Source organism: Helicoverpa armigera, chromosome 13, assembly GCF_030705265.1.
Source record: "Helicoverpa armigera isolate CAAS_96S chromosome 13, ASM3070526v1, whole genome shotgun sequence".
Classification (NCBI taxonomy): Eukaryota; Metazoa; Arthropoda; class Insecta; order Lepidoptera; family Noctuidae; genus Helicoverpa; species Helicoverpa armigera.
This window is the reverse complement of record NC_087132.1, coordinates 9,304,573-9,329,454: the sequence shown is the minus strand read 5'-3', so window position 1 is coordinate 9,329,454 and position 24,882 is coordinate 9,304,573. Positions and strand designations below refer to the sequence as shown.

Genomic DNA, 24,882 nt, shown 5'->3' with positions numbered 1-24,882 from the left:
TTGTTTGTTTGTCCTCAAAAGGCTCCGAAACTACTAAACCTTTAGAAAAATTCTTTCACTTTTGGAAAGCTACACTCTTCCCAAATAGCAAAGGCTATAATTTTACCCCGATACCGTAACGGGAAGACAGCTAATAAGAAATATACTAGGGTGTACGGGACCCTTCAAGGCTCGAGTTCCACTTGGGTTTGGTCTGTTTTTTATTTTATTTAGAACCTCGGTTGTTTAATTAATTTATGCTACATTGTTGCGTGCGAAGCCGGCTCTATTTGTGAAGTCTCCTAAACTAATTTACGTACACAACTTTTGTGGCACACGTTTTGCTGTTGTTTTCGTTTGAAATCTACCTAGTGGGTGGAAGTAGGGTAATGCATGTTGTGTTATTTATCTTGTCATTTAAAACGTTGTTATGGCACTTAGATGATTCTATAATTTACATTGTTCAGAAGATTTCTTGAGTGTGCTACTTAGATATTAGTTTGAAAGGATAACCAGATTGCCTAACCCTAGTATAGTAAGGCAGAAATAAAGCCAGAAATAAACCTCATTTAGTTCTTGAGCACTGATTAACAATACTCAAAACACCAGCGTCTGAGTAATGATGAAGAAAAGCATCTTAAGGAAAACTGGACTTAAAAATCTGAAATGACCAACTCGCATTAAGCAAACGTACTGATTAACGCTCATTCCTTCTCTATATGAGCATTGACACAGTAAAATGGCTTATAATATATTACGTTAACATTACTAAATCTACATTGAAAAGATTGCTCACACGTGTTAACTGACCCCACACATTCCACTCCATAAGTACCATTGTTACTTAGCCAAATAGTTATTATAATAGCAACTAATGTTCCCTCTAGACGCCTTGTATTGTTGATGGCAGTTTGCCCAATGGGCGCGCAATACTTCTTCATTAGCATCTGGCTAAACTTGTAGCTGAGTCAGCAGCATTGAGCGACCTTGATATATCAGCCTTAATGTGTCGGTCATAACCATATTCCTATATCTTTGGAAGTAAGTACTGTAGTTTTGATTTCATAAAAGATGAACGAAACCTCAAGGTTTCAAAACTAACTACAGGAAATTACTAATTACACGAAAACAAAGGCTTGAAAATTCGAAAAAGCAACGGATGCAAATAATCTTTGATTAAAACCGTTTTACTAATTTGGTATGTTAATGAATTTTTTTCGCTTGCCAAAATAATAAAATGATTCTGTCCATCAGTGGCAGAACCTACATACACAACACATAAAAAGTTTTAGATTAAACTTTTTTTTTAATAAAAAATATTTGCAACTAAATGGTTGACTGGTCATCGACATATAGGGACCCAAATACAGTAGTCATATTTACAAATATTTTGTCGCTTCGATTCTCTGGGGATGGTATATTTACCTTCATATTGCAGTACTGTGTTTATAAATAACTAGCGAGCAACGAACTCAGATACCGTAACTTTTTAATAAAACCAAATAACAAAGTATTTTTGAGTTAAATTGAAATATTTTTTCCAGTAATGAAATAGAACTCCTCTCTCTACGCATTTACAAATCATCATCATCACTTTATCAAATTGTTTTAAAATAAAACGAAGCATTTTTTCGTTGTTCTAAAAAAATAATTCATGAATTTGTGAGAGTTGATTCCACGAAGATACTTTTAAAACATTAAAAATAAATTTGATTTGATAAAAAAAAAACACAAATTCAAGGAATACAGGCAAGGCTCTTTGATATAAAAAATCATACTAAGTTCCAAAACTTTTTTCTGAAAAATACAATCTTCGAGTGAAATTATTCTCTGCTCTAGTACTTTGAGATTTTCTTTGAAGTCAAATGTTTTTAGTCTCAAAAGTTACCTTTATAGGCTTTATGTACTTAGGCAAAAATCTACATCAAAGTCGGTACTTCTGTAATTCGATTTAAATATGTCTGCTGCTTCAAGAATATTAAGGTTTGTACTATGAAAACAACGCGTGGTGTTCGTTCCTGATAAACTTTAGGAAAAATATGAAGTCTCCAAAATTATGACACACAGCATACTCTATAATATTCAATTTTTATCTTCATTTTAAAGCTGAGTGGAATTAATTATCACTATCAAATTAAGCAATAGAATGCGTCGTTGCAGACCGATAAATTTTGATAAAAAGTTCGGAGTAAGGTTCTTTAGAGCCGACCCTAATGGCGCTATAATTCATAAAAATGCTAATCTCAGCCATGAATTTTCCAAAAAGCCATTATTCTGATAAGCATTCGGACAATAAAATGCATTTGTTGATGGGCTAATCCGAACTAATTTGAGCGTACACAATCCAGACTACAGTCGGCGCTAACGAACCACATTTGTTACAATAATGGCCGCCACGGACCATATATTCCACTTTTAATGTAAGCAAATACCCCAACATTGTATCCAGTTTAAAAATGCTTTTGATTTAATTGTCCGTAAACGTAAAAAGGCAATTTCAAAAAAGGAATCCAGCAAAGCGCTTCAAGCGAACTCCGTAGGCTTTGAGAAATTTATTGCGATCACAAATAATCTTTCGCTCAGTTTTCCCTTTGCAGCATTCTTTAAATCTCTGTACAAGACAAGTTCGTAGGTCGTACAGCTCTGCATGTTTTACGAGTAACATAAATTACAATTATTTAGCTTCTAACCTAAATAAAACGTGAGTTATTCTCCGCGAATATATTTCGTTTGACGGATGACTGTGTTGTGAAATAACAATCACAACAATGGATGTATCGATTCGGAATAAATCAGGATCGATCTAGTTGTTCAAATGGTAAATATTTATAACTCTACTTATGATGTGGATGCTTTTCAAATTATTTTTCTGCTATGATCAGTGTTGATAAAGTACTTCTGTCATGATAATTCACTTTATTCTAAAGAGTATTATCTACCTGCTTTTAAAAGCACCATCTTGAAATACTTTTACGAATTCCACGAATACGTATTTTATCATTAACATGTCCTATTCAAACAAAATAAAAATCACCTTTTCACGTTAAAACTATCCATATGAAGCCATTTTGTTAAAAGCCTAATAAAGTTGAGGCCATCGATGTTTATTGCTAATAATGTTTTAAACTGCAAGTCTATAAAATAAAGCCAATCTAATGGAAATATGTTCCAATCTTCTTCGTACCCGGTTGGTGCTATCAAACATGTTATAAAGCAAGCTCGTCAATCTTCGAGAGGAAGACGATCGTACAAAACAACTAAGACGAGTGCTACTAGCTCTTAAGACTCCAGCATAATTGCTTTCAAATTATGTTAACTTATTTAAAGAAATAGCTTGTAGTGATATCAATAAGGCATCAAGGTGAACACAGTAAAAAAAAAGTTACAGCCAAACAGTTTATTTAAACATAAATCTATGACAAAATCGTAAATGTATGTTCTAAAATCAAAGAAGACCAAAATCAGTGCCAGTTAGTAGAGAAGAAGTTATCGATTTGTATTCAACGGCCGAACAATTGTGATATGCCACCCTTGATCTTGTCCACTCCTTTCTCTAAACTGTCTACGATAGGTAACGTGGGTAGTTTGATAGGGAACTTCGAGTTTGACTCTTCAACCTTGTTATTTTCTTCATTGTACTCCAAGAATAAGTCCAGTGCTGAGAGGACGTCTTCAGAAAATACCTCTGGGGCCTCCATTGCCAAGAAATGTCCTTGGCTGTCGAGAACTGTTGAACGAAGTAGGTTTTTGAATTTGTATTTGAGCATGATCGGAGATTCGTAGATGATTTCGTCCTTAGCGTGAATGGTGCAGGTTGGTACTGATGTTGGGATTCTGAAAGAGGTAAAAGTATAAGCTGTATAAGTATTTAGTATAAAGAAGAAAGAAATAAATACCTCCAATGTTTATGGAGAGTAAAGAGTTCAAGTTGTTTCTTTGTGGTAGATAGATACAGTCACGGAGTGGCTAGAAGACTTGAAAATTTTTTAATACGGAACCCAAAAAATATTACTTACGATGATATACCCATGCCAAGAGTTCTCTTATTAATGGACTCAGCATATACTCTGACAGCAGTGGTGAACTTGTTCTCAGTCCAGTACATCATGACGTCATCAATGAGTGTCTCGGGCGCGTACAAGAGTGAAAGACCTCCGTCTACTCTGGTTTTGTAAGCTTTGCGAGTACCACCAGAAAGAGGCTGCATCAGCCATGCGAAGAGACCCATTGGAGAATCTGACAGGGCAATTCCTGTAATAGAAATATTATGAAATTATCTTCGTCTGCCTTTATCCCAATTTTATTTGGGGCTGGGGGAACGTGTTTTTTCCTTCCATACTCTTCTATCTGTCGTCGTCTTACGTGTAACATAAATATATTTTCAAAATAATAAATAATATATTAATAAATTCTAGAGAGTATTAAATAGATACAAGCAAAACTATTTAATAAAATGCATTTCGATATTATATTCTTACCAATGGTATCTGGCTTAGTAGCCTGCATGTGCAAGTACCCGGATTCCTCAACGAGTCCCAGAACGACATCAAGTATTGGGTACATTCTGTCCGCTACTGAAGAGTCCACGACCAGCGATTGGAACAACGGGTTCAGTGAACCAGCTAAGTAGGTGAGCAGTGAGCCAGGAGCTAGAGATATCGGGAAGTTCGTGTGGTAGCCAAGGATTTTCTGAAAATAAAACGTGAAGGAAAAATTTCTTAAAAAAATAGGTAACCTATGGTGAAAACTATCATGCATTTTAATTAAAATAATAATTGAAAACCTCCATCAAAAAACTCCTAATTATTTTACAAATATAATTTTTAAGTAAACTCTATAATTAAAATAATAAAAAAGTATTCGAAAATCTTACATCAGCATGTCGATTCTATAAAATATCACAACTCACTTCGACATCACTCTCACTTCGACTTCGATCTAAAGGTAGAATTCCGTGGACGCGACAATAGTCAACCTATGAAAATGTATGGCACCGTTGCCGAGGCCCGTGACAGTCGCGCGCGGCCGACGAATTTCGTAAGCTGCTCGCGGCATTGTCAACAATTTAATTCTGGTTTTACTAAAATTCTATAGATGTTATTAAGCGCTAGACCATGTTGAGAAGCGTACGGCCGCCAGCGGCTCACAAAATTCGTCGTTCGCGCGCGACTGTCGCGGCCCTCGGCAGCGGTGCCATACATTTTCATAGGTTGACTTTTGTCGCGCGCGGCTGCGACAATCGCGACCCACGGAATTCTACCTTAAAGTTTCGTGATTGACATTGTCAAACTACACTAGCGCTTCACTATCGAGCGTGTTGACAAGTTGAACTAAATTAAAGTCGAGATTTTGACAGATCTGCCAAAATCTGTCTATCTATAGGGGAGGTAGGGGAGAGATGGGCAGTTGGGAGACATGATCAAATCAGATTAAAAGGGGGTCCTTTTATTCTGATTTGATCATAGTTTTATTGGGTAGTTTACGTTACCGACTGGTAACGGTGTTCATCCATAGACTATCTGTCATTTCTGTGAGTTGTCAAGAACAAACACTCGTAAAAGTACTTAAATATTTTGTTGCGGTTTCGGATCGTTATAAAGAGAAAACTAATGAAAGGTATGTGTATTTTCTATTATTAATGATTGATTGTCAAAATCTCCAGTTACGATTATAGTAAGTCGATGCAATCCACACCTATTATACCTCTAGAAGAGGTACTACAGCAATAGTTTATGGGCCCCACGTTTTTATTTTAGTCTAATATGACCGGGACCACCTACGTAGGTTGACAGGTAAGTAACTATTTTTATTTATTTTCTAGTTTTCAGTGCACATAAGATAAAACCGTTTTACTTAAGTTTTATTACCGATTTTTTTTTATAAACTAAGTCAAAAGTGTCCAATGCTCCCTATGGTAGGGAGGCTTGGACATACCATGTAATGTATAATTTGTAAATTTTGTTCTTCTTCTTCAGTGAAAATTTGTGAGGTTATAAATCTGCGCTAAAAATCCTTTATAGAATCTTGTTTCAGGTACCGTTGCCAACTTGATCTAGGGACTCCATATTTATCAGCTGTTAATTTTATTTTTTAACCTTTTGATACCTCTTGTATTGCTCGTTATATTAAATCTTTAGGAATTTCCCGTCGCAAACCATTCTTTTAACCCCGACGCAAAACGACGGGGTGTTATAAGTTTGACGTGTCTGTGTGTGTGTGTGTGTATGTGGCATCGTAGCTCCCAAACGGATGATCCGATTGTAATGCGGTTTTTTTTGTTTAAAAGGAATGTCATTCGGGAGTGTTCTTAGCTATGTTTGGTGGAAATCGGTTTAGGTCTTCAAGGTCATCAGCTCGTTTGTTAGGTGTGATAGGAATGTTACACGCTCAGTTTACTTGCAAGCATATGTGGGATCTAAAATTTGAAATACTAATGTCTTCTGGAACCACTGAGCTGGTCTGCTGTTAGGACACAAAGATAGGTAACCCTGAACTGCCTTTTAGTAAACCCATCGAGTTTGGGCTCGTTTAATTTGTCTTGACTAGTTTTCTTCATGTTTCTAATTGACGGGAACCTAATTCTGGAAATGGGATGTGGCGGATGAAATCCTAGAATGATATATAACCCTGGATCAACAAATATATAAACTGAGATCGCATTAGCGAACCCATCATAAAAAGAAGGAAACATTAAGGAGCTCCTTTAAAAAACCATGAAATAAAATAAAATTATAAATTAAAAAAAACCCCCGACCCAAAAAAGTACGCAATTATTATGACAAAATGTTATAAACGATAAACCCTATAAAAAGCAAAAAGTAACTTTAAACACTACGTAAGTACCAACTAAAGCATGTCAGACTAAACAAAATTTTGACGTGTCGACGGTTTTATTTAAACCGTTTAAATATCTCGTAATGTTGAAACTGATTGTAATTTTTAGGATAGCTCTTTGATTTTATCTAGCCAAACATAAGAAATGGCAATAAAAGTTGATTATCTGTAAAATCTGATTTTTTATGCAATAAATGTGAAAAAGTGCCCATCCCTCCCCTACCTCCCCTAAAGTATGAAATGACATTACGAATCGAAGTGAAATGCGAGTTGTTGATCGAGTTTTATAGAATCCCAATACAGGATAGAAAGTGACCATATCGTTAGCTATTAGGGCACCGAAGTCGCCGCCTTGAACGTAGAACTTCTCGAAGCCAAGTCGGGCCATAAGGTTTTTCATGATAGCTGCAATTTCCACTTCTCCCATACCAGGACGAGTTGTTCCCTGAAAAATAAGAAAAAAAGGTTTGGCTTATGTGGAACAAAATATATAAAAGCTTTTCAATTAGCAATTTATCTAATCATACGTATTGGAAGTTTCCAAAATACTTACATCGGAAAAACCGAATCCTGGCAAACTTGGAACTACGACTTCCACAGCGAAACCTCTCTTTTCGTTGTACTCGGTAATAAGTGGAATGGATCCATAGAACTCCCTGATGGAGCCAGGCCAGCCGTGCATCATCAGAAGAGGTAGTACCAATGTGCCTTCAGGTACCTAAAATAAAGAAGCGCCACATTTAATAATATTCTAAATCACTTATATAAGCTTACCAGGTTTCTTCAAAGAATCAAACAAAAAAATTGTAGAAAGTGAAGAAGAAACCTTATTTTCTACAATAAACCTCTAAGATTTCTGTCTAGTTTAATAACATCAATAACATACTCGTACATTTAGGAAATTCCAAAAAAAGAAGGAAATTCCAGACATTTAATCCGAGCAAGCCCTTAGATGCAGAGTAGGTACTGCAACGGCAAGACTCATGCAACAACATAGACTTATACGCAAAAGAAATAATCCTTATTATTAGAATCATTAATATACTGACCTCAGGCTTCACTCTAATGAAGTGAATATCAAGTCCTTGAATGTTAGTCTTGTAATGCGGGAACTGGTTCAAGAAATCTTCGCGTTCAGTGAAGTTGTACTTGTTAGCCCAGAAGTCCATCCAGTAGTCCAGGTTATCTGAGTTGAAACCGTATTCGAAGGCTATGCCTTCTAGAGGTTTGGTGACTTCGCGGCGATTGTTGATACGGTTTCTTAGGTCGGTTACCATCTGGAAGATTAAGAGGGAAAACATGTAGATGAAAAATAGTTTCGGAACCAGTCACATAGACCAAATGGATTTCCAAAAAATAAAATTGATCAATTCGACAGCGTACCTATGTATTTTTGCAAACGTAAGTTCATTTCCATACAACAAAAAAAAGTTTGAATTAAAATGTATCTACACAATGAAATACAAAATGAAAACACCTTACCTCATCCGTGAACTGGATTTTGAAAGGTCTGATATCCTCGCTAATCTTCCCCTCTTGTCCAAGTGGACCCCACCATTTTTCTATACTTGATAGAAATTCAGGTGAAGTGACCTCCTTGGCGGTCACACCCAGGACAAGAGTCACGTAGGCAGAAAGCACGAATACTCTTAAGAACGTATTCATCGTTGCTGATTTCAATGTTCGACTAACCGAAGTCCCAGCTTATATACTGTTTCCCATTTAGTTTATTTCGACCTATACCAATTGTTTAAATATTAAATTTTTAATATTAACATTAAAATGTTTAATTTTACAATATTTGCTCAATTTCGTCAGTGAATGAAAAAAAGGTGTGCTTCCTTTTCTTATTTAAAAATGCCTACAATTTTTGCTTGACTAAGAATGTTTCCTCGCTTTGCCTGCATGATTAAAAACCAGTGAAGTGTACTTCATACCCGCGCTCCGGTATTCGATGGTGCAATTCCGTAAAGTATTCGAGTACAAATGACCGCACACAATATCAAAATCAACCTACTTTCCTTAAGGCAGTGTATTGTGTGAATTTCGAAATCTCATTTGTTATTTCTTTATTTACGATTTTTTACATATGAAATAAAGAAAAACAACAGGAAAGAAACAAAGAAAGAATTTACAAAGGTAAAGCCTATTTCTAAAAAAAAATCTTCCAGCATAGCTGCGAAAGTAAATAGGAATAAATAAAAGAGATGTTTGTTTTCGTAGGTTTTCAATGGTTAAATAACTGATAACTGTGTTTTTTTTTATTGAAACCATCTTTACCCTTAGAACTGCTTCAGAGAATGTCAAACTCAATAATGATTCTTTAATTCCTAAAACCTTGATGGGCTATTTCTGGGAATAAATGAAAGGGGTACGTGGATAAAAACATTTAAGCACTTGTTACAACTTTTTCAGTTTCTATTTGCTTCAGGCACTAAAATTAACAATCATTAATAATAGCCACATTGAATATTAAATGTGTCACTAATTTGTTAATTTGCATAGTTATTAATTAACACCTGGTTCTGTATATCATTAGTTCCAGTCGAAAAACGTTCAAATAAATATGTTTTGAAGGTACATATTTTTGGCACGTACAGGACTATTAGTTCTCCAAATAAGAAAAATTGAAACAAACTAAGCAAATAGGACTTGAAAATTTATTATTTGTGTTTCGTCAGACGGTCTTTCTTTATTTATTCAAAAGTAAGAGTTTCCAGGTCAACAGGGTGTTTTTGAAAGCTTTTAATTTTATATTGTGGTGATTTTTTTGTTATATAATTTCTTTCAAGTCTAAGGTTACTATGTGGTCAGCGGGGCCAAGCAGGGCTGTTCGAAAGAGTTGTTCAGATTGTAGGGCCGCGGTAGCCCTGGTACATAAAAGCCCTACGACGGAATACGACGGTTTTTAGTCAGTAAGAGTCTGACACTCCCTTACCGCTGCTAACCCACAGCGGGAGGTGTCATTTGATGATTTTTGACGTAGGTAAGAAAAAAGTTACCATCTGGCTTCCTCACAGTATTTCTTTTATCATTATGTCTTATAAACTCATAGTGACAGCTACTAAATTTTGTCGTGTCGGGGGACCGCTCTAATTCATTACTTTAGATACTGTTTTTTTTTTAAACGAATGTTGTAATTAGTTAGGTATCATTTGATTTATGTAAGTATTTATGAAGGTAAAAAGCGGTCCCCCGACACGTCAACATTTAGTTTACGTAGCGTTAAAAGTTATTTTTTGCTTTTTATAGGGTTTAGCGTTTTTAACCTTTTGTCATAATTATTCCGTACTTTTTTTGGGTCGGGGGTTTTTTTAAATTTATAATTTAATTTTATTTCATGCTTTTTAAAGGAGCTCCTTAATTTTTCCTTCTTTCATTTAATTTATTTCATCTTAAGATGGGGTCGCTATATGCGATCTCGGCCAAAGGAAGCTGTTTAACAATCCTCATGACAAACTGGCTCTGGGAGAATTGCACAGATTGAGAAAAAATAAAGATTAACCTTTGGACATTCTAGATTTTCAGCAAAAATATAAATCGGTTTATCCGTTTCATTCCGGCATTCCAGGGATTCATCCGCCACATCCCATTTCCAGCATCAGGTTCTCGTCAATCAGAAACATGAAGAGAACTCATCAAGACAAATTCAACGAGCCCAAACTCGATGGGTTTACTAAAAGGCAGTTGAGGGTTACGTCTCCTACCTTCGTGCCCTAACAGCAGACCAGCTCAGTGGTTCCAAAAGACATTAGTGTTTCAAATTTCAGATCCCACATATACTTGCAAGTAAACTGAGCGTGTAACATTCCTATCACATCTAGCAAACGAGCTGATGACCTTGAAGACCTGAACCGATTTCCACCAAACATAGCTAAGAACACTCCCGACTGACATACCTTTTAAACAAAAAAAACCGCATTACAATCGGATCATCCGTTTGGGAGCTACGATGCCACATACACACACACACACACACACACACAGACACGTCAAACTTATAACACCCCGTCGTTTTTGCGTCGGGGGTTAAAAACACAAACCATATTTTGAATACATATATGGGGTGTCGTTCACGATCACATTAAATGAAATGCGTAAATTTTCTGGTTAATATGTCGATTTACACAAAGAAAAATATGTAGAAATAAAAAAATGAATTTTTCAAACAAAGTAAATAGAATAAAAATGTGCGAAAATTAGAACACCATATAAAAGTCAGTCATTACCAAAGATGTAATATACTAAACAAGATTGCGCACTCTCAAAATATATATTTACGAAAATGAACTCTATTCCAACGCAATAAAGTACTAAATTGGTTTCATAATACATAGAGGCAAATCCGAGCCGAGAGGGATAGTTAGAACGGAGGCCGTGTGCCTCGTTCTAAAGGCCCCAGTACACGTTGGCCCAAGTGCGGCCAATACACGCCATCACAAATATGTACTCGGGGTATTGGTGCAGGTTGGCGGACATTTGTCAAGGTTGGCCCGCATTCGGCGAGTTGTCGGTTTTTTGGGCACACATCAAAGGAATCTTGGCCTAGCTTGGCGTGTGGTGTTTACACATTCCGCCAATGTTTAGTTCGTCACCGACCGCTGAGGATAAAATACACTTTTGTGTTGCGTGTAAAAATAAATATAGTAGTAAATATAGTAGTGTAGTATAATATAAATATATATAGTAGTGTAGTATAATATAAATATATATAGTAGTGTACAAATAAATAGCCGAAGCCTTAATTACTTCGACGTCCATCGCAAGTGGTTTGCCAGGCAGGAATGAGCCATGCGCCAATGTGTAAACACCATTTGATCGTGGCCTACATTTGTGCATTGCACAGCTTGGCCCAACACAGGCCAACGTGTACTGGGGCCTTAACACCTTGCTAGCATAAAAATATGTTATCATCAACAGTTTTGTCTTCCCAAAAAAACAATTGAATCACTTATATTTTTATCTTATTTTAACAATTGTAGGTCAACAAATTAATGACAATCGCATTAATGTATTCGTATTTATTCTTAAAACATAAACAACATTTTTTACTTTGCTTTTTTTATTTTCTAGCGGTAACCCTGAACATTCTCTAGGGTGCCCATGAATTTTTGTAATGAGACAAAATATATGTGAATACAATAAATTCAGGTAAACTCTAGTCAAAAATATAGTCAAATAGTTATTTTCTTGAAGTGTTACGTGAGATCTCAGTGTGTACCTTAGGTTAGAGGTTGTTTTCATACAAACCGATGTCATCCTTTATTTTCTTTCTCCCATATAGCAGCCGTAAATAATTTATATTTTTATAAGGGTATTAATAAAATAATGCAATAATTGTTACTGTAACATCAGGCCCAACTTTCTAGGAAGTTTCGCCCATGTCCTTTTATTTAAGATACAATTAAAATATGTAAAATTAAATGCATATTTAACTATATACCTACACAATTAATACAATCAATATTTAAGCAATTGTTTAACACAGTGTTAACCAAAGAAACATGATTACATAGAAACAGGAAGTAAGATCTACGTCATAGATTAAAATATACGAGGAATATTACATTTATTTCATCAACAACTATTGAAACTAGTAAAAGGAATCCAGCAAAGCGCTTGAAGCGAACTCCGTAGGCTTTGAGAAATTTATTGCGATCACAAATAATCTTTCGCTCAGTTTTCCCTTTGCAGCATTCTTTAAATCTCTGTACAAGACAAGTTCGTAGGTCGTACAGCTCTGCATTTTACGAGTAACATAAATTACAATTATTTAGCTTCTAACCTAAATAAAACGTGAATTATTCTCCGCGAATATATTTCGTTTGACGGATGACAGTGTTGTGAAATAACAATCACAACAGTGGATGTATCGATTCGGAATAAATCAGGATCGATCTAGTTGTTCAGATGGTAAATATTTATAACTCTACTTATGATGTGAATGCTTTTCAAATTACTATTATGCTGAGACAGATCAGTGTTGTTTTATCTTTCTGCTTCCAATAGCTTTTGAAAGCACCATCTTGAAATATTTTAAAGTATTTTAACATTTAACATGTCCTGTAAAAACGAAACAAAAATCACCTTTCCACGTTAAACTATCCATATGAAGCCATTTTGTTCAAAGCCCAATACACTTTAGACCATCAATGTTTATTGCTAATAATGTTTAAACTGCAAGACTATAAAATAAAGCCAATCTAATGGAAATATGTTCCAATCTCCTTCGTTCCCGGTTGGTGCTATCAAACATGTTATAAAGCAAGCTCGTCAATCTTCGAGAGGAAGACGATCGTACAAAACAACTAAGGCGAGAGCTACTAGCTCTAAAGACTCCAGCATGATTATTTTCAAATTATGTTTAATTATTCAAGGAAATAGCTTGTAGTGATAACAATAAGGCACCAAGGAACACAGTAAACAAAAAGTTACAGCCAAACAGTTTATTTACACATAAATCTATGACAAAATCGTGAATTTATGTTCTAAAATCGAAGAAGACCAAAAGCAGTACCAATAAGTAGAGAAGAAATTGTCGTATTCGTATTCAACGGCCAAACAATTGTGATATGCCACCCTTGATCTTGTCCACTCCTTTCTCTAAACTGTCTACGATAGGTAACGTGGGTAGTTTGATAGGGAACTTCGAGTTTGACTCTTCGACCTTGTTATTTTCTTCATTGAATTCCAAGAATAAGTCCAGTGCTGAGAGGACGTCTTCAGAAAATACTTCTGGGGCCTCCATTGCTAAGAAATGTCCTTGGCTGTCAAGAACTGTCGAACGAAGTAGGTTTTTGAATTTGTATTTCAGCATGATCGGAGATTCGTAGATGATTTCGTCCTTAGCGTGAATGGTGCAGGTCGGTACTGTTGTGGGGATTCTGAAAGAGTTAAAAGTATAAGTATTTAGTATAAAGAAGAAGAAGTAAGAAATAAACCCCTGCAATGAGCAAAAATCCCAGGTAGTTTCGACGAAGTAGATAATTATACAATCATATAGTACTCAAGTAACTTGAAATTTTTAAATTCGGAACCCAAAAAATATACTTACGATGATATGCCCATGCCAAGGGTTCTCTTATTAATGGACTCAGCATATACTCTGACAGCAGTGGTGAACTTGTTCTCAGTCCAGTACATCATGACGTCATCAATGAGTGTCTCGGGCGCGTACAAGAGGGAAAGACCTCCGTCTACTCTGGTTTTGTAAGCTTTACGAGTACCGCCAGAAAGGGGCTGCATCAGCCATGCGAAGAGACCCATTGGAGAATCTGACAGGGCAATTCCTGTAATAGAAATATTATGAAATCATCTTCCTCTGCCTTTATCTCAATTTTATTTGGGGCTGGGGGAACGTGTTTTCTCCTTCCATACTCTTCTATCTGCCGTCATCTTACGTGTAACATGAATGTATTTTCAAAATAATAAATAATCTATTAATCAATTCTAGAGAGTATTAAATAGATACAGGCAAAAGTATTTCATGAAATGCATTTCGATATTATATTCTTACCAATGGTATCTGGCTTAGTAGCCTGCATGTGCAAGTACCCGGATTCCTCAACGAGTCCCAGAACGACATCAAGTATTGGGTACATTCGGTCTGCTACTGAAGAGTCCACGACCAGCGATTGGAACAACGGGTTCAGTGAACCAGCTAAGTAGGTGAGCAGTGAACCAGGAGCTAGAGATATCGGGAAGTTCGTGTGGTAACCGAGGATTCTCTGAAAATGCAAAATAAAGGAAATTACGTATCGACGATGAATAACTATCATGCATTTTAATTATAATTTAACAAATACTGTTTGTGAGAAAACTATAATTTTAAGCTGAAGTAAAATTCTCTAATTTTATAAAAAAATATGTACTTTCATTGCCACTATTCGGCTGGACCCTCAATAAACTTAACACTTATGTGGTCTATGTTAAGTGGTCCTAAAAATTATAAAGATTTAAAAAAAGTATTCGAAAATCTTACATCAGGATAGAAAGTGACCATATCGTTAGCTATTAGGGCACCGAAGTCACCGCCTTGAACGTAGAACTTCTCGAAACCAAGTCGGGCCATAAGGTTTTTCATGATAGCTGCGATTTCTACCTCTCCCATACCAGGACGAGTTGTTCCCTGCCAAATAAATAATAATTATAACTTGGGACACCATATATAACAGCAATACGTGGGAACAAGAAAGACATACAACTCTGTAAAAACAAAAGCCAGTCCACAAATTACTTACATCAGAAAAACCAAATCCAGGTAAACTTGGAACTACAACTTCTACAGCGAAACCTCTCTTTTCGTTGTATTCGGTAATAAGTGGAATGGATCCATAGAACTCCCTGATGGATCCAGGCCAGCCGTGCATCATCAGAAGAGGAAGCACCAATGTGCCTTCTGGTACCTAAAACAAAGAAGCACCATATTGCCTGGAATCCTTGAAGAATCAAACTATTCATTTTTTTTACAGTTAACTGGAAGTCTCTCTAAGAAACTTTCTTTTGCTTCCTTTGCTACGATTCTTTCTTTCAAATACTGACCTCAGGCTTCACCCTAATGAAGTGTATATCAAGCCCTTGAATGTTAGTCTTGTAATGCGGGAACTGGTTCAAGAAGTCTTCGCGTTCAGTGAAGTTGTACTTGTTAGCCCAGAAGTCCATCCAGTAGTCCAGGTTATCTGAGTTGAAACCGTATTCGAAGGCTATGCCTTCTAGAGGTTTGGTCACTTCGCGGCGATTGTTGATACGGTTTCTTAGGTCGGTTACCATCTGGAAGATTAAGAAGAAAAACATGAAGATGAAAAATAGTTTTGGAACCAGTCACATTGACTGTTACTGCTGCGTCTTCTTATCGTTTATGTATTTTTGCAAACCAAGTTAATTTCCATTACAGCAAAAAAAAAGTTTGAATTAAAATGTATCTACACAATGAAATAAAACACTTACCTCATCCGTGAACTGGATTTTGAAAGGTCTGATATCCTCGCTAATCTTCCCCTCTTGTCCAAGTGGACCCCACCATTTTTCTATACTTGATAGAAATTCAGGTGAAGTGACCTCCTTGGCGGTCACACCCAGGACAAGAGTCACGTAGGCCGAAAGCACGAACACTCTTAAGATCGTATTCATCGTTGCTGATTTCAATGTTCGACTAACCGAAGTCCCAGCTTATATACTGTTCCCCATTTAGTTTATTTCGACCAATACCAATTGTTTAAATATTAAATTTTTAATATTAACATTAAAATGTTTAATTTTACAATATTTGCTCAATTTCGTCAGTGAATGAAAAAAAGGTGTGCTTCCTATTCTTATTTAAAAATGCCTACAATTTTTGGTTGACTAAGAATGTTTCCTCGCTTTGTCTGCATGATTAAAAAGCAGTGAAGTGTACTTCATACCCACGCTCCGATATTCGATGGTGCAATTCCGTAAAGTATTCGAGTACAAATGACCGCACACAATATGAAAATCAACCTACTTTCCTTAAGGCAGTGTATTGTGCGAATTTTGTAATCTCATTTGTTATTTATTTATTTACGATTTTTTACACACACAAGAACACACAAATAAAAACAACAGGAAAGAGAGAATTTTTAAAGGTACTTAATGTTTATTTTTAAAGAAATATCTTCCACCATAACTGCGAAAGGAAAATAGGAATAAAAGAAATGTTTATTTTGGTAGGCTAGTTTTTCGATAGTATAGTAGTAAATAATTTATATCTGTGCAAAAAATAATACGGCATTTTTGTTATTTAAACTATTTTTACTATGTAGAAACTAAATAAGGATTTATTAATTAAGTGGTCAAACAATATGTCCCGTCTATTATAAAGTTCTATTTTCAACCTAAATGGACCATTTTTCTGCGAATATATGTTCATATAGTCAATTCAGATAGCCTGACAACCAGTCGGTTGCTGGGGAGCTGGGGTTGAAGGCCAGATAAGTAGTCGCTGCACGTAAGACACTCGTAGGTATTCAGCTGCATCCAGTCGGACTGGAAGCTAACTTTAGCCAACCCCAACATAGTTGGCCATGAAAACATTTTTGCACTTGTTACAACTTTTTCAGTTTCTATTTGCTTTAGGCACTTAAATCAACAATCATTAATAATAGCCACATTGAATATTAAATGTGTCGCTAATTTGTTAATTTGCATAGTTATTAATTAACACCTGGTCAGGCCTCCGTCACTCCATGTACTTGCGCGCTATAAGTGCCTACCGCCCAGCCGAGCGGTCTCGGTCCGCCGGCGGATCAAATTCAGTTGCGGTTTTCACAAGCGAAGCGCGCGCACGCCGTTCAATTTTTAACCGACTTCTAATAGTGCTGTTCGTTCGTACGCGCATTACGATGCCGTGTGGTGCCTTATGTGCTGTAACTTTAAAGATTTTTTTATTTTACCTACACACTGATGTATATAATTATGTTTTATCTAGGTTTCTTCTACAGTCAGCACCAATAGGTATATAAAACAAAACAAACTTACAAAAATAATAAAACAAACTAAAAAAAGAGAACCGACTTCAAAACACTAAACCGTAAGAAATAATTTATTTTTTGATGTCGGTGCTTTTTCGATTCGTAATTACCAGCTGTTAGCACCAACATAATTACCAGCTGTTAGCACCAACATAAAAAAAAAATATTTCTTACGGCTTTGTGCCTTATTTGAAGTCGGTTCTCTTTTTTTAAGGCTTTTTTTTTTCATTTCTAGTGAACATCTCCGAAGATCATCATCAAACTAAGAAGTATTATACTTATTTTAAAACGTTCTCCTAAATGTAACAAATCCTTTTCTGAAAATCGCATTGATATCAGTTTAGCCAAACGCGAGATTATCGCGCACAAACATACATACCTACAAACCATACAAGTCAAACTTCTCAGTTTGGCCTGTACCTATGTCTAATCACCTCCTTTTTTTAAGTTGGTTAAATATTTTATAAATGATAAAATTTTTAACTGCCACATAAAAGTCAGAACATATTCACAGTTCTCAATAACATAGATAAAAAGTTATGTTAATTTAATTTTACCGAAGAGGCAGCCCTGCGATTACTGTGGAATCGCGCGGTGCGAAGCAATCACTGCTGTACGCTTGAGCATTTAGGCGCATTTTAGCATACAGTGGTTGCTGACGCGAAGGAGTAGGCAATTATCGTAATAGGTATTGGAAGTTTTCTACTGAGTGAAGTATCTGTAGAAATCTGTGACCTGGTTCTGTATGTCATTAGTTCCAGTCGAAAAACGTTCAAATAAATATGTTTTGAAGGAACATATTTTTGGCACGTACAGGACTATTAGTTCTCCAAATAAGGAAATTTGAAACAAACTGTGCAAATAAGACTTTACATTTTTTGTTTGTGTTTCGTCATACGGTCTTTCTTTATTATTTCAGAAGTAAGAGTTTCCAGGTCAACACGATGTTTTTGAAAGCTTTTAATTTTATATTGTGGTGATTTTTTTGTTATATAATTTCTTTCAAGTCTAACACCGGCTTCCCACGGTGCGTGTTATCGCGGATGCACGCCGACGGCCGCCGACCAGCACAGACGACGCAACGTGGAAATGGCCTCATCCGTGGACGTCTGCAACGTCTGCAGCGGTGCGCCGGTATCCATCGCGAGGCGGTAACTTCAAAGGTGCGGACAGGGATTTTATGTCATTCGATAATTTTCTACCGTGATCCTACTGCCATGTGTGACAAAACACAAAATAAATAAAATTAGATATAATATATCTAATTCAAATGTTAATGTAAGTGTATATAGACATATTAAGTCGTTAAACGACTCTTGTTGTATGCTGATATCCACCAGCGCCGTGGTTTCTTTTTACTTTTACTACTCGTAGATCGCATAATTTGGTACTTGTTAATTAATATCACAGCCTCTGCTGCAGCGACGACACGTTCTCTTTCACTTTGCATTTTGAAATGAAGTTATAAAAGATCTGCACAGACCGACATAGACCGACACGCACCGTTGGAAGAGCCCTGTCCGTGTGCGTTGCCGTCAGTGAGCGTCGGCTGAGGTGCGTGAGGATCCGCAGAATCACGCACCGTGGGAACCAGGCTTAAGGTTACTATGTGGTCAGCGGGACCCAGGAGGGCCAAGGTTTGCTGGGGCTGCGGGATTGTTCGAAAGAGTTACCGCGGCCCTGGTACATAAAAGCCCTACGACGGAATACGACGGTTCTTAGTCAGTAAGAGTAACTCACTCCCTCACCGCTGCCTAACCCACAGCGGGAGGGGTCATTTGATGATTTTTGACGTAGGCAAGAAAAAAGTTACCATCTGGCTTCCGCACAGTATTTCTTTTATCATTATGTCTTATAAACTCATAGTGACAGCTGAAATACGTAAGGTAAAACACAAACCATATTTTGAATACATATATCGGGTGTCGTTCACAAGCACATTAAATGAAATGCGTTAATTTTCTGGTTAATATGTCGATTTACACAAAGAAAAAAGAAAAATATGTAAAAATAAAAAATAATAATTTTTCAAACAAAGTAAATAGAATAAAAATGTGCGAAAATTAGAACACCATATAAAAGTCAGTCATTACCATAGATGTAATATACTAAACAAGATTGCGCACTCTCAAAATATTTATTTACGAAAATGAACTCTATTCCAACGCAATAAAGTACTAAATTGGTTCCATAATACACAGAGGCAAATTCGAGCCGAGAGGGATAGTTAGAACGGAGGTCGTGTGCCTCGTTCTAACACCTTGCTAGCATAAAAATATGTTACCATCAACAGTTTTGTCTTCCCAAAAAAACAATTGAATCACTAACATTTTTATCTTATTTTTACATTTAACAAATTAATAACAATCGCATTACTTTATTCGTATTTATTCTTAAAACATAAACAACATAAATTTTTACTTTGCTTTTTTTTATTTTCTAGCGGTAACCCTGAACATTCTCTAGGGTGCCCATGAATTCTTGTAATGAGACAAAATATATGTGAATCAATGTGACCTACAATACTTACCGTCTTACCACAAAAACTTTTAAACGTCAGTTTATGCCTTGTCTAAAAAAATGACAAATTATGACGTTGACATATGGTTCATTTTGCTGCCAAAATTTTATTAGACAAGCGCAAAACAGGGTTTAAAGTTTTTGTAGTAAGGCCCAATGAATTCAGGTAAACTCTAGTCAAAAATATAGTCAAATAGTTATTTTCTTGAAGTGTTTGCAGAATTAACACAACTGTGCATTTACTTTTGTGTTATTTGTATATGTATTAAAGTTTATTTAATATTATATATATGTATTGTGTATGTGTAATAAGTCTATGTACGTATATATTTTCGATTTGTCTTTTGTATTTAGTGCACCTGCCATGAAATTTCTCCTCCACCTAAAGGTTGACTGGTAGAGAACGCCTAAGGCGTTAAGTCCGCCTTTGTACATTGTTTTTTTGTGTAAAATGTGTGCAAAAAGTGTAATAAAATAAAAAAAATAAAAATAAAATCCTTTATTTTCTTTCTCCCATATAGCAGCCGTAAATAATTTAGTATTTTTTTATACGGAATAAGGGTATAGGTAAATAAAATAATGCAATAATTGTTACTGTAACATCAGGCCCAACTTTCTAGGAAGTTTCGCCCATGTCCTTTTATTTAAGATACTGTGGAGGTATGAGAGCAGAGAGTAAAGCTCATCATACCTTGCACTAAAGGGAGGATCCTCCGACCGGACAGGTGGTTTTTGTCCGGTGGGCTACTGCCCGACAGTTGTTGTCGGGGTGATCTAGGCGTATTAATGTGCGCGCGAACACTGCATGTGCGATGCAGGATAGTTGCGTCGGCGACTGTGTAGATGGCGGTGTTGACAGTAGTAGTACCGCTACAATACAATTAAAATATGTAAAATTAAATGCATATTTAACTACCAACACAATTAATACAATCAATATTTAAACAATTGCTTAACACAGTGTTAACCAAAGAAACATGATTACATAGAAACAGGAAGTAAGATCTACATCATAGATTAAAATATACGAGGAATATTACATTTATTTCATCAATAACTATTGAAACTAGTAAAAGGAATCCAGCAAAGCGCTTCAAGCGAACTCCGTAGGCTTTGAGAAATTTATTGCGATCACAAATAATCTTTTGCTCAGTTTTCCCTTTGCAGCATTCTTTAAATCTCTGTACAAGACAAGTTCGTAGGTCGTACAGCTCTGTATGTTTTACGAGTAACATAAATTACAATTATTTAGCTTCTAACCTAAATAAAACGTGAGTTATTCTCCGCGAACATATTTCGTTTGACGGATGACTGTGTTGTGAAATAACAATCACAACAATGGATGTATCGATTCGGAATAAATCAGGATCGATCTCGTAGTTCAGATGGTAAATATTTATAACTCTACTTATTATGTGAATGCTTTCCAAATTATTTTTCTGCTATGATCAGTTTTATAAAGGACTTCTATCATAATAATTCACCATATTCTGAAGAGTGTTATCTACCTGTTTAAAAAGCACCATCTTGAAACAGTTTTATGAATTCTACATGTCCTATTCAAATAAAATAAAAATCACGTTTCCACGTTAAACCATCCATATTGCCTATATATTATATTGTTTAACTAGCCATTTTGTTCAAATACTTATAAACTTTAGGCCATCAATGTTTATTGCTAATAATATTTTAAACTGCAAGTCTATAAAATAAAGCCAATCTAATGGAAATATGTTCCAATCTTCTTCGTTCCCGGTTGGTGCTATCAAACATGTTATAAAGCAAGCTCGTCAATCTTCAAGAGGAAGACGATCGTACAAAACAACTAAAACGAGAGCAATAACTAGCTGTAAAGACTCCAGCATAATTGCTTTCAAATATGTTAACTTATTCAAGGAAATAGCTTGTAGTTATATCAATAAGGCATCAAGGTGAACACAGTAAAAAAAAAGTTACAGCCAAACAGTTTATTTACACATAAATCTTTGACACAATCGTGAGTTTATGTTCAAAAATCAATGAAGACCAAAAGCAGTACCAGTAAGCAGAGAAGTAGTGGTAGATTTGTATTCAACGGCCGAACAATTGTGATATGCCACCCTTGATCTTATCCACTCCTTTCTCTAAACTGTCTACGATAGGTAACGTGGGTAGTTTGATAGGGAACTTCGAGTTTGACTCTTCAACCTTGTTATTTTCTTCATTGTATTCCAAGAATAAGTCCAGTGCTGAGAGGACGTCTTCAGAAAATACCTCTGGGGCCTCCATTGCCAAGAAATGTCCTTGGCTGTCGAGAACTGTTGAACGAAGTAGGTTTTTGAATTTGTACTTGAGCATGATCGGAGATTCGTAGATGATTTCGTCCTTAGCGTGAATGGTGCAGGTCGGTACTGTTGTGGGGATTCTGAAAGAGGTAAAAGTATAAGTATTTAGTATAAAGAAGAAGCAAGAAATAAATCCCTACAATAATTAAAGATCAAAAGTAGTTTTTATGTAGTAGATAGATACAGTCATGGAGTATCCAGATGACTTGGCAATTTCAATTTCGGAACCCAAAAAATATACTTACGATGATATTCCCATGCCAAGGGTTCTCTTATTAATGGACTCAGCATATACTCTGACAGCGGTGGTGAACTTGTTCTCAGTCCAGTACATCATGACGTCATCAATGAGTGTCTCAGGCGCGTACAAGAGGGAAAGACCTCCGTCTACTCTGGTTTTGTAAGCCTTGCGAGTACCACCAGAAAGTGGCTGCATCAGCCATGCGAAGAGACCCATTGGAGAATCTGACAGAGCAATTCCTGTAATAGAAATATTATGAAATCATCTTCCTCTGCCTTTATCCCAATTTTATTTGGGGCTGGGGTAAAGTGTTTTCTCCTTCCATACTCTTCTATCTGCCGTTGTCTTACGTGTAACATGAATGTATTTTCAAAATAATAAATAATCTATTAATCAATTCTAGACAGTATTAAATAGATCCAAGTAAAACTATTTCATAAAATGCATTTCGATATTATATTCTTACCAATGGTATCTGGCTTAGTAGCCTGCATGTGCAAGTACCCGGATTCCTCAACGAGTCCCAGAACGACATCAAGTATTGGGTACATTCTGTCCGCCACTGAAGAGTCCACGACCAGCGATTGGAACAACGGGTTCAGTGAACCAGCTAAGTAGGTGAGCAGTGAACCAGGAGCCAGAGATATTGGGAAGTTCGTGTGGTAACCGAGGATTTTCTGAAAATGCAAAATGAAGGAAATTGTGTATCAACGATGAATAACTATCATGCATTTTAATTATAATTTAACAAATACTGTTTGTAAGAAAACTGTAATTTTTAAGGTGAAGTAAAATTCTTAAGTGGTCTTAAAAATTATAAAGATTTAAAAAAAGTATTCGAAAATCTTACATCAGGATAGAAAGTGACCATATCGTTAGCTATTAGGGCACCGAAGTCGCCGCCTTGTACGTAGAACTTCTCAAAACCAAGTCGGGCCATAAGGTTTTTCATGATAGCTGCAATTTCCACTTCTCCCATACCTGGGCGAGTTGTTCCCTGCCAAATAAACAATAATATTTTATGTGGTAAAAGCAAATAAAGGCATTAATTACGTACAAGATTAATTAGCTATATATCTCATCACAGTGAAATAATGGAAAGGCCACAAAATACTTACATCAGAGAAACCAAATCCAGGTAAACTAGGAACTACAACTTCCACAGCAAAACCTCTTTTTTCGTTGTATTCAGTAATAAGTGGAATGGATCCATAGAACTCCCTGATGGAGCCAGGCCAGCCGTGCATCATGAGGAGAGGTAGCACCAATGTGCCTTCAGGTACCTAAAACAAAGAAGCGCCATATTTATATACCACTCCAAATCACTTATGAGTTTATATGGTTTCTTTGATTTTAAGGAATAAAAGCACAGTAAAGTTAGCGTATAGTCTCCACAACAAACTTTCTTTGCTTCAAAAAACTTGCAGGATTCCTAGCTAGTTTAATAACATCAATAACATACTCGATCATTTAGGAAAATCCACAAAAGTTGGTCTAGCTCAAAAACGTAATCCGGGCAGGCCTTAAACTACTAAGTTGCCACTGCAACGCACGGTGAGACCAGTGCAACAACCTAACATGATATACTAATAGTACTCAATACTGACCTCAGGCTTTACCCTAATGAAGTGAATATCAAGTCCTTGAATATTAGTCTTATAATGGGGGAACTGGTTCAAGAAATTTTCGCGTTCAGTGAAGTTGTACTTGTTAGCCCAGAAGTCCATCCAGTAGTCCAGGTTATCGGAGTTGAAACCGTATTCGAAGGCTATACCTTCCAAAGGTTTGGTCACTTCGCGGCGATTGTTGATACGGTTTCTTAGGTCGGTTACCATCTAGAAGATAAAGAAGAAAAACATGAGAATTTATTTTAAAATCAGTCATATAGACTAATTATGTATGCAAATGTTTTTTTCAATAAAAATGTTCTGAATTTATGCAACAAAAATGAACAAATCATTTTTTTTTTTTTTCATTTTTAACAAATAACAAAAATAAACGCTTACCTCATCCGTGAACTGGATTTTGAAAGGTCTGATATCCTCGCTAATCTTCCCCTCTTGTCCAAGTGGACCCCACCATTTTTCTATACTTGATAGAAATTCCGGTGAGGTGACCTCCTTGGCGGTCACACCCAGGACAAGAGTCACGTAGGCCGAAAGCACGAATACTCTTAAGAACGTATTCATCGTTGCTGATTTCAATGTTCGACTAACCGAAGTCCCAGCTTATATACTGTTCGCCATTTAGTTTATTTCGACCTATACCAATTGTTTAAATATTAAATTTTTAATATTAACATTAAAATGTTTAATTTTACAATATTTGCTCAATTTCGTCAGTGAATGAGAAAAGGTGTTTCCTTTTCTTATTTAAAAATGCCTACAATTTTTGCTTGACTAAGAATGTTTCCGCGCTTTGTCTGCATGATTAAAAACCAGTGAAGTGTACTTCATACCCGCGCTCCGGTATTCGATGGTGCAATTCCGTAAAGTAT

General features: G+C 36.1%; 3 protein-coding genes across 3 annotated transcripts; all 3 read right to left on the bottom strand.

Annotated features, from left to right (window-relative positions):
- Positions 1-3,361: 3,361 nt before the first annotated feature.
- LOC126054523 (juvenile hormone epoxide hydrolase-like) lies at positions 3,362-8,515 on the bottom strand. Its single transcript, XM_064037419.1, has 7 exons — positions 8,296-8,515; positions 7,863-8,090; positions 7,367-7,531; positions 7,115-7,258; positions 4,458-4,668; positions 3,996-4,230; positions 3,362-3,813 (listed from the first exon to the last, which is right to left on the bottom strand). Exons 1-7 carry the CDS (start codon positions 8,476-8,478, stop codon positions 3,480-3,482), a joined length of 1,500 nt encoding a protein of 499 aa, XP_063893489.1. The 5' UTR covers positions 8,479-8,515; the 3' UTR covers positions 3,362-3,479.
- A 4,768-nt stretch (positions 8,516-13,283) lies between these two features.
- Positions 13,284-15,972, bottom strand: LOC126054522 (juvenile hormone epoxide hydrolase-like). The gene is made up of 7 exons (XM_064037418.1): positions 15,760-15,972; positions 15,355-15,582; positions 15,054-15,218; positions 14,795-14,941; positions 14,330-14,540; positions 13,868-14,102; positions 13,284-13,697 (listed from the first exon to the last, which is right to left on the bottom strand). The coding sequence occupies exons 1-7, from the start codon at positions 15,940-15,942 to the stop codon at positions 13,364-13,366; spliced, it is 1,503 nt and encodes a 500-aa protein (XP_063893488.1). The 5' UTR covers positions 15,943-15,972; the 3' UTR covers positions 13,284-13,363.
- A 5,805-nt stretch (positions 15,973-21,777) lies between these two features.
- On the bottom strand, positions 21,778-24,596 carry LOC135116631 (juvenile hormone epoxide hydrolase-like). Its single transcript, XM_064037417.1, has 7 exons — positions 24,392-24,596; positions 23,993-24,220; positions 23,504-23,668; positions 23,236-23,382; positions 22,852-23,062; positions 22,390-22,624; positions 21,778-22,224 (listed from the first exon to the last, which is right to left on the bottom strand). The coding sequence occupies exons 1-7, from the start codon at positions 24,572-24,574 to the stop codon at positions 21,891-21,893; spliced, it is 1,503 nt and encodes a 500-aa protein (XP_063893487.1). The 5' UTR covers positions 24,575-24,596; the 3' UTR covers positions 21,778-21,890.
- Positions 24,597-24,882: the final 286 nt, after the last annotated feature.

Bases quoted from the DNA above. Each gene is read 5' to 3' on its own strand.
- LOC126054523 (XM_064037419.1), bottom strand. From the start codon at position 8,478: ATGAATACGTTCTTAAGAGTATTCGTGCTTTCTGCCTACGTGACTCTT. The intron at 8,091-8,295 runs GTAAGGTGTTTT...TTAATCTTCCAG, and splicing joins AAATCCAGTTCACGGATGAG to ATGGTAACCGACCTAAGAAA. The intron at 7,259-7,366 runs GTAAGTATTTTG...CTTATTTTTCAG, and splicing joins CAGGATTCGGTTTTTCCGAT to GGAACAACTCGTCCTGGTAT.
- LOC126054522 (XM_064037418.1), bottom strand. From the start codon at position 15,942: ATGAATACGATCTTAAGAGTGTTCGTGCTTTCGGCCTACGTGACTCTT. The intron at 15,219-15,354 runs GTCAGTATTTGA...TCTTTGTTTTAG, and splicing joins TCATTAGGGTGAAGCCTGAG to GTACCAGAAGGCACATTGGT. The intron at 13,698-13,867 runs GTAAGTATATTT...TAACTCTTTCAG, and splicing joins CTTGGCATGGGCATATCATC to AATCCCCACAACAGTACCGA.
- LOC135116631 (XM_064037417.1), bottom strand. From the start codon at position 24,574: ATGAATACGTTCTTAAGAGTATTCGTGCTTTCGGCCTACGTGACTCTT. The intron at 23,669-23,992 runs GTCAGTATTGAG...TCTTTGTTTTAG, and splicing joins TCATTAGGGTAAAGCCTGAG to GTACCTGAAGGCACATTGGT. The intron at 22,225-22,389 runs GTAAGTATATTT...TACCTCTTTCAG, and splicing joins CTTGGCATGGGAATATCATC to AATCCCCACAACAGTACCGA.